At 37.3% G+C, this 15,784-nt stretch overlaps 1 protein-coding gene across 1 annotated transcript in view; it reads right to left on the minus strand.

The window, feature by feature from the left end:
* The window catches only part of LOC128740156 (uncharacterized), a 298,630-nt gene that overhangs the window by 205,491 nt on the left and 77,355 nt on the right, over positions 1-15,784 (minus strand). Inside the window, exons 6-7 of the mRNA XM_053835681.1 lie at positions 5,267-5,430; positions 4,853-4,989 (exon numbers count right to left, since the gene is read on the minus strand). Coding sequence (XP_053691656.1) covers positions 4,853-4,989; positions 5,267-5,430 — 301 coding nt within the window. The remainder of the gene's footprint in view (positions 1-4,852; positions 4,990-5,266; positions 5,431-15,784) is intronic.

Consider the following 15,784-nt stretch of genomic DNA (forward strand, 5'->3'; position numbering starts at 1 on the left):
CCACGTACTTCAGTAATAGTTAGACAACTTTGCAGACTGGTCTTGCATAAACCGTATGAAAGTTAATCCGAGCCGTGCCGCCATCACTTTCTCAAGAGAAACAGAACCTATCTCTTTCGACTACAAGCTCTAAGGTACTAGCATTGGAAGAACTAACTGCATCAAAGATCTAAGCGTGCTATTAGATAGCAAACTATCGTTCCAGCAGCATATTTCATATGTAAACGGGAAAGCCTCTAGAAATCTAGGTTTCATATTCCGGATCGCTAAGAATTTCAGAATTTCAACATCTATTGTTTTAGGTCTTTATATTGTTCGCTGGTGCGTTCATCGCTCGAGTGTTGCTGCCAAATTTGGAATCCACATTACCAAAATGTAGTTGACCGTATCGAGGCTGTACAGCGGAGGTTTGCGCGCTTTGCTCTTCGACGCCTTCCACGGAGAGATCCATTCCGGTTACCCTCCTACGAAAGTCGTTGCCAACTAATCAATTTGGATACATTAGTTATCCGTCGCAATGTTGCCCGTGCTATTCTCGTGTCTGACATCCTAACTGCTAGAACAGGGTGCCCAGCATTGCTCAACAGTATTCGGCTACAGTTATATATATTATATATTATATATTATATATTATATATTATATATTATATATTATATATTATATATTATATATTATATATTATATATTATATATTATATATTATATATTATTTATTATATATTTTATATAATATATAATATATAATATATTATATATTATATACTAGCTGACCCGACAAACTTCGTATTGCCACAAATTAACCTGTGTTGTACATAAATCATGAATCTCGGATGATCTTTGTCACAATCTCGAGTTTTGCAAGCCCCCCAGTGGGCGGCGCTTCCGACGGCGGGTCACCGGCAACACTCGCGACCGTCTCGTCCTGAATGATCTAGTGTTACTATAGATAGTTTTTGTGGTCTTGTATTGACTAATGTTTTATGGAAGAGTCTCGAATTTCTCGAGTTCGATTAGTTTTTGAGTTTCGCAAAAATTTCTGTTTTATTTGTATGAGAGTCCATATCCCCCTACCACAGGGGTGAGAGGTCTCTAACTATCGTAAAATAAATTCAAGACTCCAAAATCTCCCACATGCCAAATTTGGTTCCATTTGCTTGATTAGTTCTCAAGTTATAAGGAAATTTGAATTTCATTTGTATGGGAGCTCCCCTCTTAAAAGGGGAAGGGGTCGTAATTCATCATAGAAAAAATGGTTGCCTCCAAAAACACCCACATGCCAAATATGGTTCCATTTGCTTGATTAGTTCTCGAGATAAGAGGAAATTTGCATTTCATTTGTATAGGAGCCCCCCCCCCCCTCTTAAAGTGGGGAAATCCATAGAAAATATACCATAGAAAATATTCTTGCCTACAAACACTCTAGAACTAATCAAGCAAATGGAACCAAATTTATCATGTGGGTGATAAATTTGGTTCCATTTGCTTGATTAGTTCTAGAGTTATGAGGAAATTTGTATTTCGTTTGTATGAGAGCCCCCCCTCTTAAAAAGGTAAGGGGTCCTAATTCATCATAGAAAAAATGGTTGCCTCCAAAAACACCCACATGCCAAATATTGTTCCATTTGCTTGATTAGTTCTCAAATTATGAGGAAATTTGTATTTCATTTGTGTAGAAGCACCCCCTCTTAAAGTTGGGAGGGGTCCTAATTCACCATAGAAAATATTTTTGCCTCCAGAAACCTCCACATGCCAAATTTGGTTCTATTTGTTTGATTAGTTCTCGAGTTATGAGGAAATTTGAATTTCATTTGTATAGGAGCCCCCCCTCCTAAAGTGGGTAGGGGTCCCAATTCATCATAGAAAAAATTTTTGTCTCCAAAAACACCCACGTGTCAAATTTGGTTCCATTTGCTTGATTAGTTCTCGAGTTATGAGGAAATTTGTATTTCGTTTGTATAGGAGCCCCCCCTCTTAAAGTGGGGAGGGGTTCTAATTCACCATAGAAAATATTCATGCCCTAGAAAGTTTTCACATGCCAAATTTGGTTCCATTTGCTTGATTAATTCTCGAGTTATGAGGAAATTTGCATTTCATTTGTATAGGAGCCCCCCTTCCTAAAGTGGGGAGGGGTCCCAATTCATCATAGAAAAAAATTTTGTCTCCAAAAACACCAACGTGTCAAATTTTGTTCCATTTGCTTGATTAGTTCTCGAGTTATGAGGAAATTTGTATTTCGTTTGTATAGGAGCCCCCCCTCTTAAAGTGGGGAGGGGTCCTAATTTACTATAGAAAATATTCTTGCCCTCGAAAACCTTCACATGCCAAATTTGGTTCCATTTGCTTGATTAGTTCTCGAGTTATGAGGAAATTTGTATGGAAGCCCCCCCTTTTAAAGAGGAGAGGAATTATAATTCCCGCTATAAAGAGGGGAGGTGTCTCAATTTACCATAGAATAAATTCTTGTCACCGAAAACACCCACATGATAAATTTTGTTCTATTTGCTTGATTAGTTGTCGAGTTATGCAGAAATTTGTGTTTCATTTGTATGGGAGCCCCCCCTCTTAGTGGGGGGAAGGGTTTCTAACCATCACTAAAACCTTTCCTGACCCCAAGAAACCTCTACATGCATACTTTCATCCCGATTGGTTCAGTAGTTTTCGATTCTATAAGGAACATACGGACAGACAGACAGACAGACAGACAGACAGACAGACAGACAGACAGACAGACAGACAGAAATCCTTCTTTATAGGTATAGATTATATATTATATATTATATATTATATATTATATATTATATATTATATATTACTAACTGACCCGACAAACTTCGTATTGCCACAAATTAAGCTTTGTTGTACATAAATCGTGAATCTCGGATGACCTTTCTCACAATCTTGAGTTTTGCAAGTTTCTGGGGAGTTCATGAGTGTTTTAATATACAAATTTTCCTCACAGTAAAGTAGAAAACAACTACCCCCATTGCTTAGCCTGTTAAAATAAAGCGGATAGCATTGAAATATTCACCATCATTACAAACCATTTCGCCGAATACCATTTTGCGGAACACCAATTCTCGGTTGACCATAACGCGGAATATAGAATTTCGCAGAATACCATTTCGCGAAAAACCTTACGCGGGATGTACCAATTCACGGAAAATCTTTTCGTAGAAAGTACCATTTCGCAGGGGTGACGCAACTCAAGGAAAGTAATAGTGGTCAGTAGATCTAGGAAAATAAATAAACCTGAATAGAGGTGATCTCTACGGGGGGCTGCCCCACGCAGTGGCCGACGCTTCCGACGACAGGTCACCGGCAAAACTCGCGGCCTGTGGCCGACTCGCGCTAAATTATCTAATGTTACTATTGATACTTTTTGGTGGTCTTGTTATTGATTAATGTTTTATGAAAAAGTCTAAAATTTCTCGAGTTCGATTAGTTTTTGAGTTACGCAAAAATTTCTGTTTTATTTGTATGATAGTCCTTATCCCCCTACCACAGGGGTGAGGCGCCACAAACCATCATTAAAAAATTCCTGCCCCCAAAACCCCCCACATTCCAAATTTGGTTCCATTTGCTTGATTACGTTTCGAGTTATAAGGAAATTTGTATTTCATTTGTATGGGAGCCCCCCCTCCTAAAAGGGAGAAGGATCCTAATTCATCATAGAAAAAATTTATACCTTCAAAAACACCCACATGCCAAATATGGTTCCATTTGATTAATTAGTTCTCGAGTTATGAGGAAATTTGTATTTCATTTGTATAGGAGCCCCTCCCCCCCTGCTGAACCGGGGAGAGGTTTCAGTTCACCATAGAAAACATTCTTGTCTCCAAAAACACCCACATGACAAGTTTTGTTCTATTTGCTTGATTAGTTGTCTAGTTATTAGGAAATTGGTATTTCATGTGTATGGAAGCCCCCCCGCTTAAAAGGTAGAGGGGTCAATATTCCCCTCCTATAGAGGGGAGGGGTCTCAATTCACCATAGAAAAAAAAATTGCCTACAAAAACAGCCACATGCTAAATTTGGTTCCATTTGCTTGGTTAGTTCGCGAGTTATAAGGAAATTTGTGTTTCATTTGTATAGGAGCCCCGCTCCTAAAATGGGAAGGGTCTCAATTCACCATAGAAAAAATTCTTGTCTCCAAAAACACCCACATGTAAAATTTTGTTCCATTTGCTTGATTAATTCTCGAGTTATGCAGAAATTTGTGTTTCATTTGGATGGGAGCCCCCCTTCTTAGTGGGAGGAGGGGTCTCTAACTATCATAAGAACCTTCCCTGGCCCCAAAAACCCCTATATGCAAATTTTCACTCCGATCGGTTCAGTAGTTTTCGATTCTATAAGGAACATAAAACAGACAGAAATCCATTTTTTTAGGCATACATTTATATGGGAGCCCCCCCTCTTAGTGGGGGGACGGGACTGTTGCCGTCGAGAGAACCTTCCGTAGCCCCAAAAACCCCTACATGCAAATTTTCACGCCGATCGGTTCAGTAGTTTTCGATTCTATAAGGAACATAAAACAGACAGAAATCCATTTTTTTAGGCATAGATTTGTATGGGAGCTCCCCTCTTAGTGGTGGGAGGGGACTTTTGCCGTCGAGAGAACCTTCCGTAGCCCCAAAAACCCCTACATATAAATTTTAACGCCGATCGGTGCAGTAGTTTTCAATTCTAAAAGGAACATAGGGACAGACAGACAGAAATCCTTTTTTGTAGGTTATATATTATATATTTTACCATATAATATATAATAATTTAAAGAGCAATAACATCGGCATTTTAAAAATTAACGTAAAAGCATAAGAATAAAACACATATAACACAATAGTATTAATTTACCTGATTGAATATGAGGAAGATATAATCTAGTGGTATCGACGATATTAAGTCCAAAAAAAACCATGTTTTCAAATAGTGTTTAGCGATTAGCTTAGGATCTAATATCACTTGTTCGGCGTTATCTTGTTGCATTATACCTGAAATGAGAAAAAAGCGTTTTTTTATGTTTATGTTCTCTTGCAGTTAGGCCATTGTAAATCATTCTAAAAGTTTTTGTCAGCCCCCTCCCTCAGTGTCCCAACACCTGAGGGACAAAAACTTTTTAAAATATTTGTAATGGCCTTATTATTAAGGCCATTACAAATATTTTAAAGAATTAAGAATTTAGAATAAATCATTAACACTCCGGATGGGAATACGTCAAATATCAAACAGCACAAGAAACAGCAATGTTTTAAATATCTTTTTAGTTACCTGTTCTAAAGTTGACTACGATGTCAACTAAAAATATCGTATCACTTAAACAGTTGAAGGCAATCCATCTCGTGCTGAGGTCATCATTGAAAAATGATATGGCGACAGGCAAAATGATTAAATTGGCTACGAGTAATAGTAACATACATAAATCCCAGTAGAACCTACAAAAAAGCATTCAAATTTATTTAGAGTATACATAGTTGACGAACGTAACAGCTTACAGAATTTTACTATTTATTGACTAGCATTAAATGAATACGCTACGTGAAAACTCCTAGTATTTAACGGAAAATTAGCAGTTATAACTTTTCGTCGGAGGGCCCAATTTCGGAAGCAGTTTTTGGGATCAAAAGCAGGGTTCTGTTTATAGAAATGTATTCACTACATTCTGCTTGCACATTCTCCTGAACACATCGAAAATATTTTCATGAACAGAATTTTTGTTTTAAACAAAAAACTGCTTTTGAAATTTGCAGAATGGATGACAACTAATTTCACCTTAATAATTCATACCTTTCTTTAGTTAGTATACCCTTAATGAAGGTAGTACCAATGCTGGTGGTACTTGAATAAAATACATAAAATAAAATAAAGTTCAATTTTACGAATGCAAAAACATCTTTCTTTTGTGTTGTAAAATATAAACTACATCCCACGCATAGTGGGATGGATTCAAAGCAAGACGGACATCGGTATTTGTGACGAAACTATTGAAGATATCAACTCACTGTCTTCTGTGATGATTCTTCGCTTTGTGAGAACTTTCTAATGGTATTTAAAAATTAGAGCTTAAGGGGGAACCCTACTCTGGAAAGTCGGAAAAATCGATTTTTTTTGCATTTTCGAGACGGAAATTTTATGCCAAAAGGATTACAGCCTGAATTCGTTAATTGGGCCACGACTGCACTCTAGCTGATTCGCTAATTGGGCCGACTGACAGTTGTTAAACATTTCTAAACTCGAAAATTCCATACAATTTTGACATTCAAGTTGTCACATAGCCCAATTAGCGAACACCCAATTAACGAACCGCTCAATTAACGAACCACCAATTAACGAAACTTTGCTGTATTTGATACCTGATCTCGTTGAAAAGTTACGGCAAAAACTGTCGGGTTACCTCAAGGGAAGTGCATCGCTGTACGAAATTTTAAACGCGTTTTTCGCCAAACTATGTTTTTAAGCTGACGGTACGTATATCTCAGAATCTAGTGGCCCGATTTGATTGAAATTTTTTTTTCAGCATGCAAAAATGAGTTATCGAAATTGTTACGTAGGGTAGACGCACCATTAGTGGTGGTAGTACCAGTAGTGGTGGAAACTCAAATTATTCCATTATTTTTGCAGATTTTGGTACAACTTTGATACTTATCAAATAATACTGTTACTGGTAGTTCGATACTTATCAAACTTGTACCAAAATCTGCAAAAATAATGGAATAATTCGAGTTTCTACCACTACTGGTACTACTACCACTAATGGTGCGTCTACCCTAGCCGTTTTTGAATATCACAATTTTTCAATTTTTATGAGCTCTCAAAAGAAAAAACACCATTTACCTTTGTTGTACTATATAACAAAGGTTTAGAAATTGGTCGAAAAACACGAAATTGATCCAAGGCCCGGAGGGCCGAGTCACATGTACCAATCGATAGGGTTCGACGAACTGAGCACTGTCTGTGTGTGTGTGTGTGTGTGTGTGTGTGTGTGTGTGTGTGTGTGTGTGTGTGTGTGTGTGTGTGTGTGTGTGTGTGTGTGTGTGTGTGTGTGTGTGTGTGTGTGTGTGTGTGTGTGTGTGTGTGTGTGTGTGTGTGTGTGTGTGTGTGTGTGTGTGTGTGTGTGTGTGTGTGTGTGTGTGTGTGTGTGTGTGTGTGTGTGTGTGTGTGTGTGTGTGTGTGTGTGTGTGTGTGTGTGTGTGTGTGTGTGTGTGTGTGTGTGTGTGTGTGTGTGTGTGTGTGTGTGTGTGTGTGTGTGTGTGTGTGTGTGTGTGTGTGTGTGTGTGTGTGTGTGTGTGTGTGTGTGTGTGTGTGTGTGTGTGTGTGTGTGTGTGTGTGTGTGTGTGTGTGTGTGTGTGTGTGTGTGTGTGTGTGTGTGTGTGTGTGTGTGTGTGTGTGTGTGTATGTATGTATGTGTGTATGCGTGTATGTGTGTTCGCTCCGAATTTTCTATCGCCTGTTACTCGGAGATGGCTGAACCGATTCGACCGCTATTACTTTTGTTTGAAAGGTATTATTGCCTAGTATATCACTTATCAATGGTTTCGTAGTCTGACTTTTCGTTTGAAAGTTATTAGCAAAAATGTGAAAACTACGTGACACGGTTTTCTCCGGAACCACGCAACCAATTTTAACGATATTAGTACCAAACGAAAGCTCCTACTATTACTAAACATTTTGCTAAGTTTTATTGAAAACGGACAAGCAGTTTAAAAGTTAGCCTTGAAAAACTTGTTTTGACTAGGTACAAATGAACGCCTGTTTCTCAGAGATGGCCAAACCGATTTACACGCTATTAGTTTCATTTGGCAGGTAATATAGCCGGATAGATCACTATTGAATGGTTTTCTGATTGGACTTTTAATTTGAAAGTTATGAGCAATCGAATACAGCACACCAAAATTAACAATAATTTATAATGATTTTAACCAAGATAATTTACCTAATTTCAATTATTTTAATATCAAATGAGAGGTTTTCACACTACGAATATATATGCAAAATTACATAAGAATTGGTTTTACCGGTCAAAAGATATTAACCCTCGAACACTCGCGCCAACTTTTATAACACGGTTAGTTGCGCGCACAATAGCCCAAAACCAAAGACAACGTACCAAAGACAACGTGCGCACTAGAGTTTTAACCAGAAAAACTTGGTTTTAAGTTTATCGAACCTTTGGAAGAGTTTCTTAAAATTGAAAGCTCTATCGTCTATGGTAGAATTTGAATTTTGATTAATCCCCCTAAAAGTGAAATAAAAAAAATATTTTCCTTCAGTTTCAATACAACACATTGATATGTTCTGCAAACTTTTAAAGCATATTATCACAAGAAATTTTGCTGAAAACAGTAACCTTCTATCTCTTCAGTGAAGGTAGAAAAATCTTATTTATTGTATATGAATTTGTAAAATCAGTTTTTCTATTCTAACTCTTCTTGTAATTGTAATTGTTGTATGACTTTTTCATGTATTACAAAGTTGGACAAATAATAAAAATACACAACTTTGCTGAATTTAGTATACCTCTATGATTGCTTGTTTAGGATCTATATAACTTTAATTGTAAAAAAAAACCTGATTTTGACCCCGAATTACTCGATTACCAACAGACGGATACATCTTAAACATTTTACATTTGCTGGTAGTTTTGCTGCATACAAACACCATTTTTCCATATGAAGAAACGAGAGAAAATTCCAGTTGGGGTCAATTGCGGTACACCTCACATGCTACTTGCTTCGTTTCTGTGATGTCGGTTTATGCTAATCTTGTTTCCTAACAATTTAAAGTATTAATGCATTGAATAATTCTGACATTTTGCTCATAACAAGTTTACTGAAGAATATACGTTAGTATATACGTAATATACGATTTGTAACTTTATAACAATATGGCATTCAAAAACCTACACATGTTGTACAAAATACAACAGCGTGAGTAACCGAAAGTTAATAAAAATTGATGAAATTTATTCAAGAAAACTTTATTGTTGTGAATTAAATAGGATGGCATTACAGGAAATTATGCATAGGTCAAAAACTTATAAACTAGACCTTTACTACGCAATGCATATGTTAAAGAATAATATTTCATCTTACAACTTACTTTTACTTGGACTTACCCTCATTAGTAACAACTTACTCAGCAATTTCATGAGAAAAGGAACTATCAAAATTTATAAGTGCTTCTATTTGGTTCAAATTTTGTAAACTTATTCAATTCCCAAAAAGTTCATGTAAGCCAAACGTGTCGATTTCTATCTCAAATAGCAAGTAAGATCGTATAACAAAGGTTCCTCTCACCACTAGGTGGATTAAATCAGGTTTTTACCTTTGTTATAGTATATAACAAAGGTTTAGAAATAGGTCGAAAAACACGAAATAGAACCAAGGCCCGGAGTCACATATACCAATCAATAGGGTTCGACGAGCAATGTCTGTGTGTGTGTGTGTGTGTGTGTGTGTGTGTGTGTGTGTGTGTGTGTTTTTTTTTTTTTTTTTTTTTTTTTTTTTTTTTTTTTTTTTTAACGAGTAGGGAAATCTGCTATCAGACACCTGAGAAGACAGCTCAGGGAGTGGGGTTTGGTATCCCGTGAAGATCGTGAAGATCCAGACCCACTAAAACCCTACTCGAGTCTCCAGCCTCAATCCCCCCTGGAACCACCTTATCGGTATTACTTCAGGGAGGGGCTATTGTGCTTAACGCACGCTCTTAGATAACTACTGGACTATGGTAGTTAGGCTGTTTATTCGCCGTTGATCGGCTTTCCAGCGGTTTTATAGCTCAAGTACGATCTGGGTAGCAGCCGCATTGACCGCACCCCAGACGTCCGAGCTAGAACACATCCTTTGGACTAAGTTATCCGGAGTAGTGTCCTGTCCGCTAACTGCCATCATGTTGCTTCTGACGCCCTCGAAACGAGGGCATATGAAGAAAGCATGTTCTGCAGTTTCCTCAACGTCCGCGCATTCGGGACACTCGGGGGACTCCGCATGCCCAAATTTGTGCAGATACTGTCTAAAACAACCATGCCCTGACAGAATCTGTGTCAGGTGGAAGTTGACTTCGCCATGACGCCTGTTGACCCATCCGGATAGTTCCGGGATAAGTCTATGTGTCCACCGGCCTTTTGTGGAATCAGACCATGCCCGCTGCCATGTGATCATCGAGGCCGATCTTGTGGTACTCCGTATGCCTCTAGTTCCACGTTGGTTGAAGCACTCTACGTCCTCGCTGATGATGATACCAATAGGCATCATACCCGCTAAGACGCAGATTGCGTCATGTGAAACTGTGCGGTACGCACTCGCCACTCTTAAACACATGAGACGATAGGTGCTTTCCAGCTTGGCTAGATAGCTTTTGGTACCTAACGCCGATGACCACACCGGCCCGCCATACCTGAGAATGGACTGGACCACGTTGGCTAAAAGCCTTCGCTTGCTGCCATATACCGCAGAGCTATTAGACATCATACGAGACAATGCCGAAATAGCTGTGGAAGCCTTCTTGCAGGCATAGTCGACGTGGCTCCCGTGTGTGTGTGTGTGTGTGTGTGTGTGTGTGTGTGTGTATGTGTGTGTGTATGTGTGTGTGTGTGTGTGTGTGTGTGTGTGTATGTGTGTGTGTGTGTGTGTGTGTGTGTGTGTGTGTGTGTGTGTGTGTGTGTGTGTGTGTGTGTGTGTGTGTGTGTGTGTGTGTGTGTGTGTGTGTGTGTGTGTGTGTGTGTGTGTGTGTGTTGTGTCTACAGCTCATTTTCTATCGCTTATGGCTGAACCGATTTATGCGTTATTAGTCTCATTTGAAAGGTATTATTGCTTAGTATTTCACTATTGAATTGTTTTGTGGTCCGATGTTTCGTTTAAGAGTTATAACCAAAAATGTGAAAACTACGTGACACGATTTTCTCAACCACACAACCGATTTCAATGATCTTAGTATGAAAGCTCTTGCAACCATAAAAATTTTCAGGAAGTTTTATTGAAAATAAACAAGCAGTTTGAAAGTTATGCTTAAAAACGTGTTTTGACAAGGTTATAATTATCGCCTGTTTCTCAGAGATGGCTAAACCGATTTATGCGCTGTTAGTCTCATATGAAAGGTAATATTGCCGGATAGATCACTATTGAATTGTTTTTGATTGGACCTTTAGTATGAAAGTTATGAGCCATTAAAGTTACACGTTAAAATGTCCAATAATTTATAACGATTTTAACCAAGCTAATTTATTCAGTTTGATATATTTTAGTATTAAACGAGAGGTCTTAATACTGCAAATGTTTCTGCCAAATTTCATAAAGATTGGTACTACTGGTCAAAAGGTATTTAAATATGATTGATGAAATTTATTCAAGAAAACTTTAATGACCAAACCTTTAATGAGACCAAACTCATTATAATATATGTAGTTAAAATGTGTAATTTTCCAACGGGTGTTTGGAGCAGTTAATTAATAAAATATAGCACATTTTCGTACACTTTTAAGGTGACCGTGAATCCATCTAATATGGTGACACAAATTTTTGCATATTAAACGCGTCCAAAAAAATAGAGTCTTCACAAAAATTGTAGAACACACTAAAATAAGCAACTTTGCTGCATATATTAACAATCTATCTCTTACTGGTTGCGAAAATTAATGATTTGTTTAAAGAAACCACTCTAAAATCAATTCTGCTCAAATATTTTGCACACAACGTTTTCATTGCTTTCAAATGTTCCACAAAGTTATTTAGTGGGTTAAAATACACTCTGAAGGTTGTTTATCGCTAGGATGCATATGGATGATAACTAGCAGAGCGTTAACAAACAGTTGAATTAAGTTCCGAAGACGTGTCGATTTCTATATGACCATTTCCAGCTCAAAACGCTAAACGCCATTTTTTTGGCTCGACTATTTTCGATTGGAATTAGAATATGAAAATGTGAAAATAGTTTCTTTATAAACCTAATATTTCTATGTTTATCTATAAGTAAATGAAAATGGAAAGATTTGACAAAAGGGGACTTTTCTCTTAAAAAGGATGTACTACCACTAATGCATGAGTTGACTGTAATAGATAATTTTTAGATTTCACATCTGAATAATTTGAGAACGACTGGGCCTAAGAAACAGTTTATATAAGAATTTAGTTCACAGTAATGCGTATACAATTTGACTCTGTCAGTTTTATAAAAAATAGAAATTCAAATGCAAATCTAAAATAATCTTTGAGCTGGAAATGCCCATACCAAATGACGTATAAGATCATATAACAAATGTTCCTTTCACCACTAGGTGGATTAAATCGGGTTTTTTGGAAAAATAACACATAACAATTTGAAAATTGACCTAAAGCTTCATAATCATCCTTGAAATCCGTTCTCCGTTACTCCGTTGGTTTGCGGCACGTTCCGCCAGCAAGGAATTGTTTTCTAAAGAGAATCCACGCGCCCAGCTGCCCCCAGCATAATAATCACTATTGTGGTATCCGAAAAATACAAAATATATCTTAACCAATAATCAAAATACCCCAATACTTAACTTTAATTCCAGCATACGAAAAAAAATTACGAAAATTTACTATTAACTATTATTACTATAATTAAAGAAATTTTAGTGCAAACTTTAAGGGGTTGTTTCTTGAGTAGTAGCAGATGACTTATATTGTTTTTACAACATCCGCTCTTTATGTATAAGAATTTGTATAAATGACAGTGGTACCTCATAGGCATAACCTCATTTTATTCATAATTTCGAAAGATTAACATTTTGACCATATGTGTTTGAAGTCATTTGGATGAATTTGAAAAATTGACAAAGTTACAGCTATTTGTACCGCGCATGTCTGGAGCGATTACACAGCGAATAAAAACTTCAACGCTGTTTTTTCTTGAAACTCGGTTTTTTTTGTCGGAAGATTTGACCACTGCGACCGTTATATTGATCTATTGTGGTATTGTGGTATTGTCTAGTGTTTAACCCATCCTTTTTTCGATATTGTAATTTTTGTATTTGTTAGAAATGTTTGAAGTCAATTTTTTCGACTAAAAACCTTACTTTTATGTTTGAATTTTCGCCATTTTGTTATGCGTTCGAATTTAAAAAAAGGATGGGTCAAACAGGATGGGAAAGGGGAAGAGGTTCCCATATGAAAACAAAATTTTAAACATTAGTATAAAATGCAATGTTTTGAATGCAAAAACCCGATTTGATTGGCCTTTCGCGTTATCGAGAAAAAAATATTTGAAATAAGGCAAAAAATATTGTGTAAAAGGTATTATGCCCCCTTAAGGGGATATCCTCAAGTTTCGCTCCATAACTTTTTTCCCGTTAGAGATAGCCACTTTCTTTTATCAGTAAAGTTGCTCAAAACAATGCTATCTAAAAATGTTTCTTATCAACTGAAGATGTTAAAGAAAGTTATAAAAGTCTTTGTCATGCTTCTACCAACAAAAAAAAAGTTTGTTCCAATACGTTGTGTAGTTTCTGAGAAAAAGGTACATAAAGTTTGAAAATCGTTGTTTTCCAGGAGCGGCGTTTTATTTCGTCGAGGTTCTTCCAAGCCGCACTGGAACGCTTATGTGTATGATCGTTTTTCGGCCACTTCCCTTGGTCGGATCATTACAAAATTAGTATCAAAATAAGCGGAAAAGACTGCTGAATCAAAATCTGGAATAACATCTTTAACTAATTTTGGCTTACTGACTCCAAATTAGGGATCAAAAATCGTAAAAAATGATCGCTCATTAGGGTGGTTCACAAAATTTAAAAAAAAATAGTTTCGCTTTTTACTTGCTTTTTTGTTTTTTTTTTCGTGATGGCAAATTTTATATTTGCACTTGAAAGCATGAAAAACTTGTATCATGATGCATTAGGGTGGTTCACCATAAAAAACCATATACCATAAAAAAACTGTATTGCGAAAAACCTTTAGGAATTTAATATAAGTCACTAATTTCAATTTTGTAGAACACAACTTAAAAAATATTTTAAGGCTGGTTCAAAACATAATAAAATTGAAATAAGTTTTAAAAAGTTTTGTAAAAAATCACATCTTCACAAAAAAACCAATTCATGAGGGACTCTTTGGTCTGTGTCTAAAAACTGTAATTTTATATCACAATCATTCAAACCGGTTCAGCAGTTCAACACACAGCTAGCAAATTCCTATGTATTTTAGGATTACAAGTGAGAAGTACGTACCGATATGTATCAAACAAAGCCGTATTCGATGCGCAAAACTAGTTTTTACGTACCATTTTGGAAGCGATATACATTGAGGAATAATTTATAACGATTCACTTATGTAGGTATTTCTATACGAAAAGAACCGATTAGGCGCTACCAGATTCATATAACTATACAACTTTGTCCTGAAAACACATGTTTGTTTGCTACTATAATACATTAATAAGACGTTGATACTAGAGATGGTCGGGTAGCAGAAAATTTGCCGGAACCCGCACCCGTACCCGTACCCGCCGGGTTCGGGTCGAGTTCGGGTATTGAAAAAAAAAATAATTTGCGGGTTTGGGTCGGGTACGGGTTCTTAATTTTAGTTTTTGAAACCGGGTACGGGTCGGGTCGGGTATCTCTATTGACCACATTTAACACTAAAGATGGTCGGGTACCCGGGCCCGTCCCGTACCCGTCGGGTTGCGGTCGGGTTCGGGTATCAAAAATAATAAACCTGCGGGTTCGGGTCGGGTACGGGTTTTTAATATTTTTCTTGATCGGGTACGGGTCGGGTTCGGGTATTCAAATTTTCATACCCGACCATCTCTAGTTGATACATGAGTTAGTGCTGGCTGGGCAGTTACGAATTTTTAAAGAAAAATATTTGGCAAAAATAATGGTTTTTGGCACCACTCCTACTCAGAAAGACCTAAGTAAAAAAGGAGGGGTCCAAAATTTTCCGAAAAGGAACTACTACACAGAGTTACATTGACATTAACCTTTTTGATATTTGTGTTGAAAAGATAATTTTTATAGTGATTTTATTCCTTCTATGGAACAGAATATCATTCTTTCATATAACGAGAAGAAACCACATCCAATATACCCGTCAAAAGATCGATGATTTCGTATAAGATGCATTTAATGTGATCGTTTTCTGACGTTTCCCAACATACTTTCTTGATCGCTGAATATTAGTGTTGACTTTCCCATACATTTTGTATGGAAGAACAAAATATCATTCTTTAACATGCTCAAATTCAGACATTTGTCAAAAATTCATTTTAACTTCAAACTGGCTAAAATTTTCAAGTTAACTTCTCAAACTAATCAAGAAAATGGTAAAAATATAATAACGGCAAAAACTTGAAATTGGATTTTTGACTTTTGGCCAGCTTTGCGCCATAGTGCGACGTGAGAAATGCGTTTAATAGCGCTAGCCAAGACTCCATAGCCAACTCGCTTCGGAACGTCCAAGTGCCGGTGTCGCTGTACAGGATCCTGGAAAATTATTTCCAGAATCGTGTGCTATACTACAACACAGAGGAGGGTCAGAAGTGCGTTCCAATCACCGCAGCGGTTTCGCAGGGTTCCATACTGGGCCCGGTGTTGTGGAACGTCATGCATGACGAGGTGTTGCAGCTAAAGTTCCCGGTAGGGGTGGTGATTGTCGGCTTTGCGGATGACATCACCTTGGAAATCTATGGTGAATCTATCAGAGAGGTAGAGTTGACGGCTGCCCACTCTATAAGCATTGTTGAAGATTGGATGCGATCCAGGAAACTGGAGCTAGCGCATCATAAAACGGAGGTTAACGTGGTGAACAACCGCAAGTCGGTGCAGCAAGCGAATATCAG

This window comes from Sabethes cyaneus, chromosome 3, assembly GCF_943734655.1.
Source record: "Sabethes cyaneus chromosome 3, idSabCyanKW18_F2, whole genome shotgun sequence".
Lineage (NCBI taxonomy): Eukaryota > Metazoa > Arthropoda > Insecta > Diptera > Culicidae > Sabethes > Sabethes cyaneus.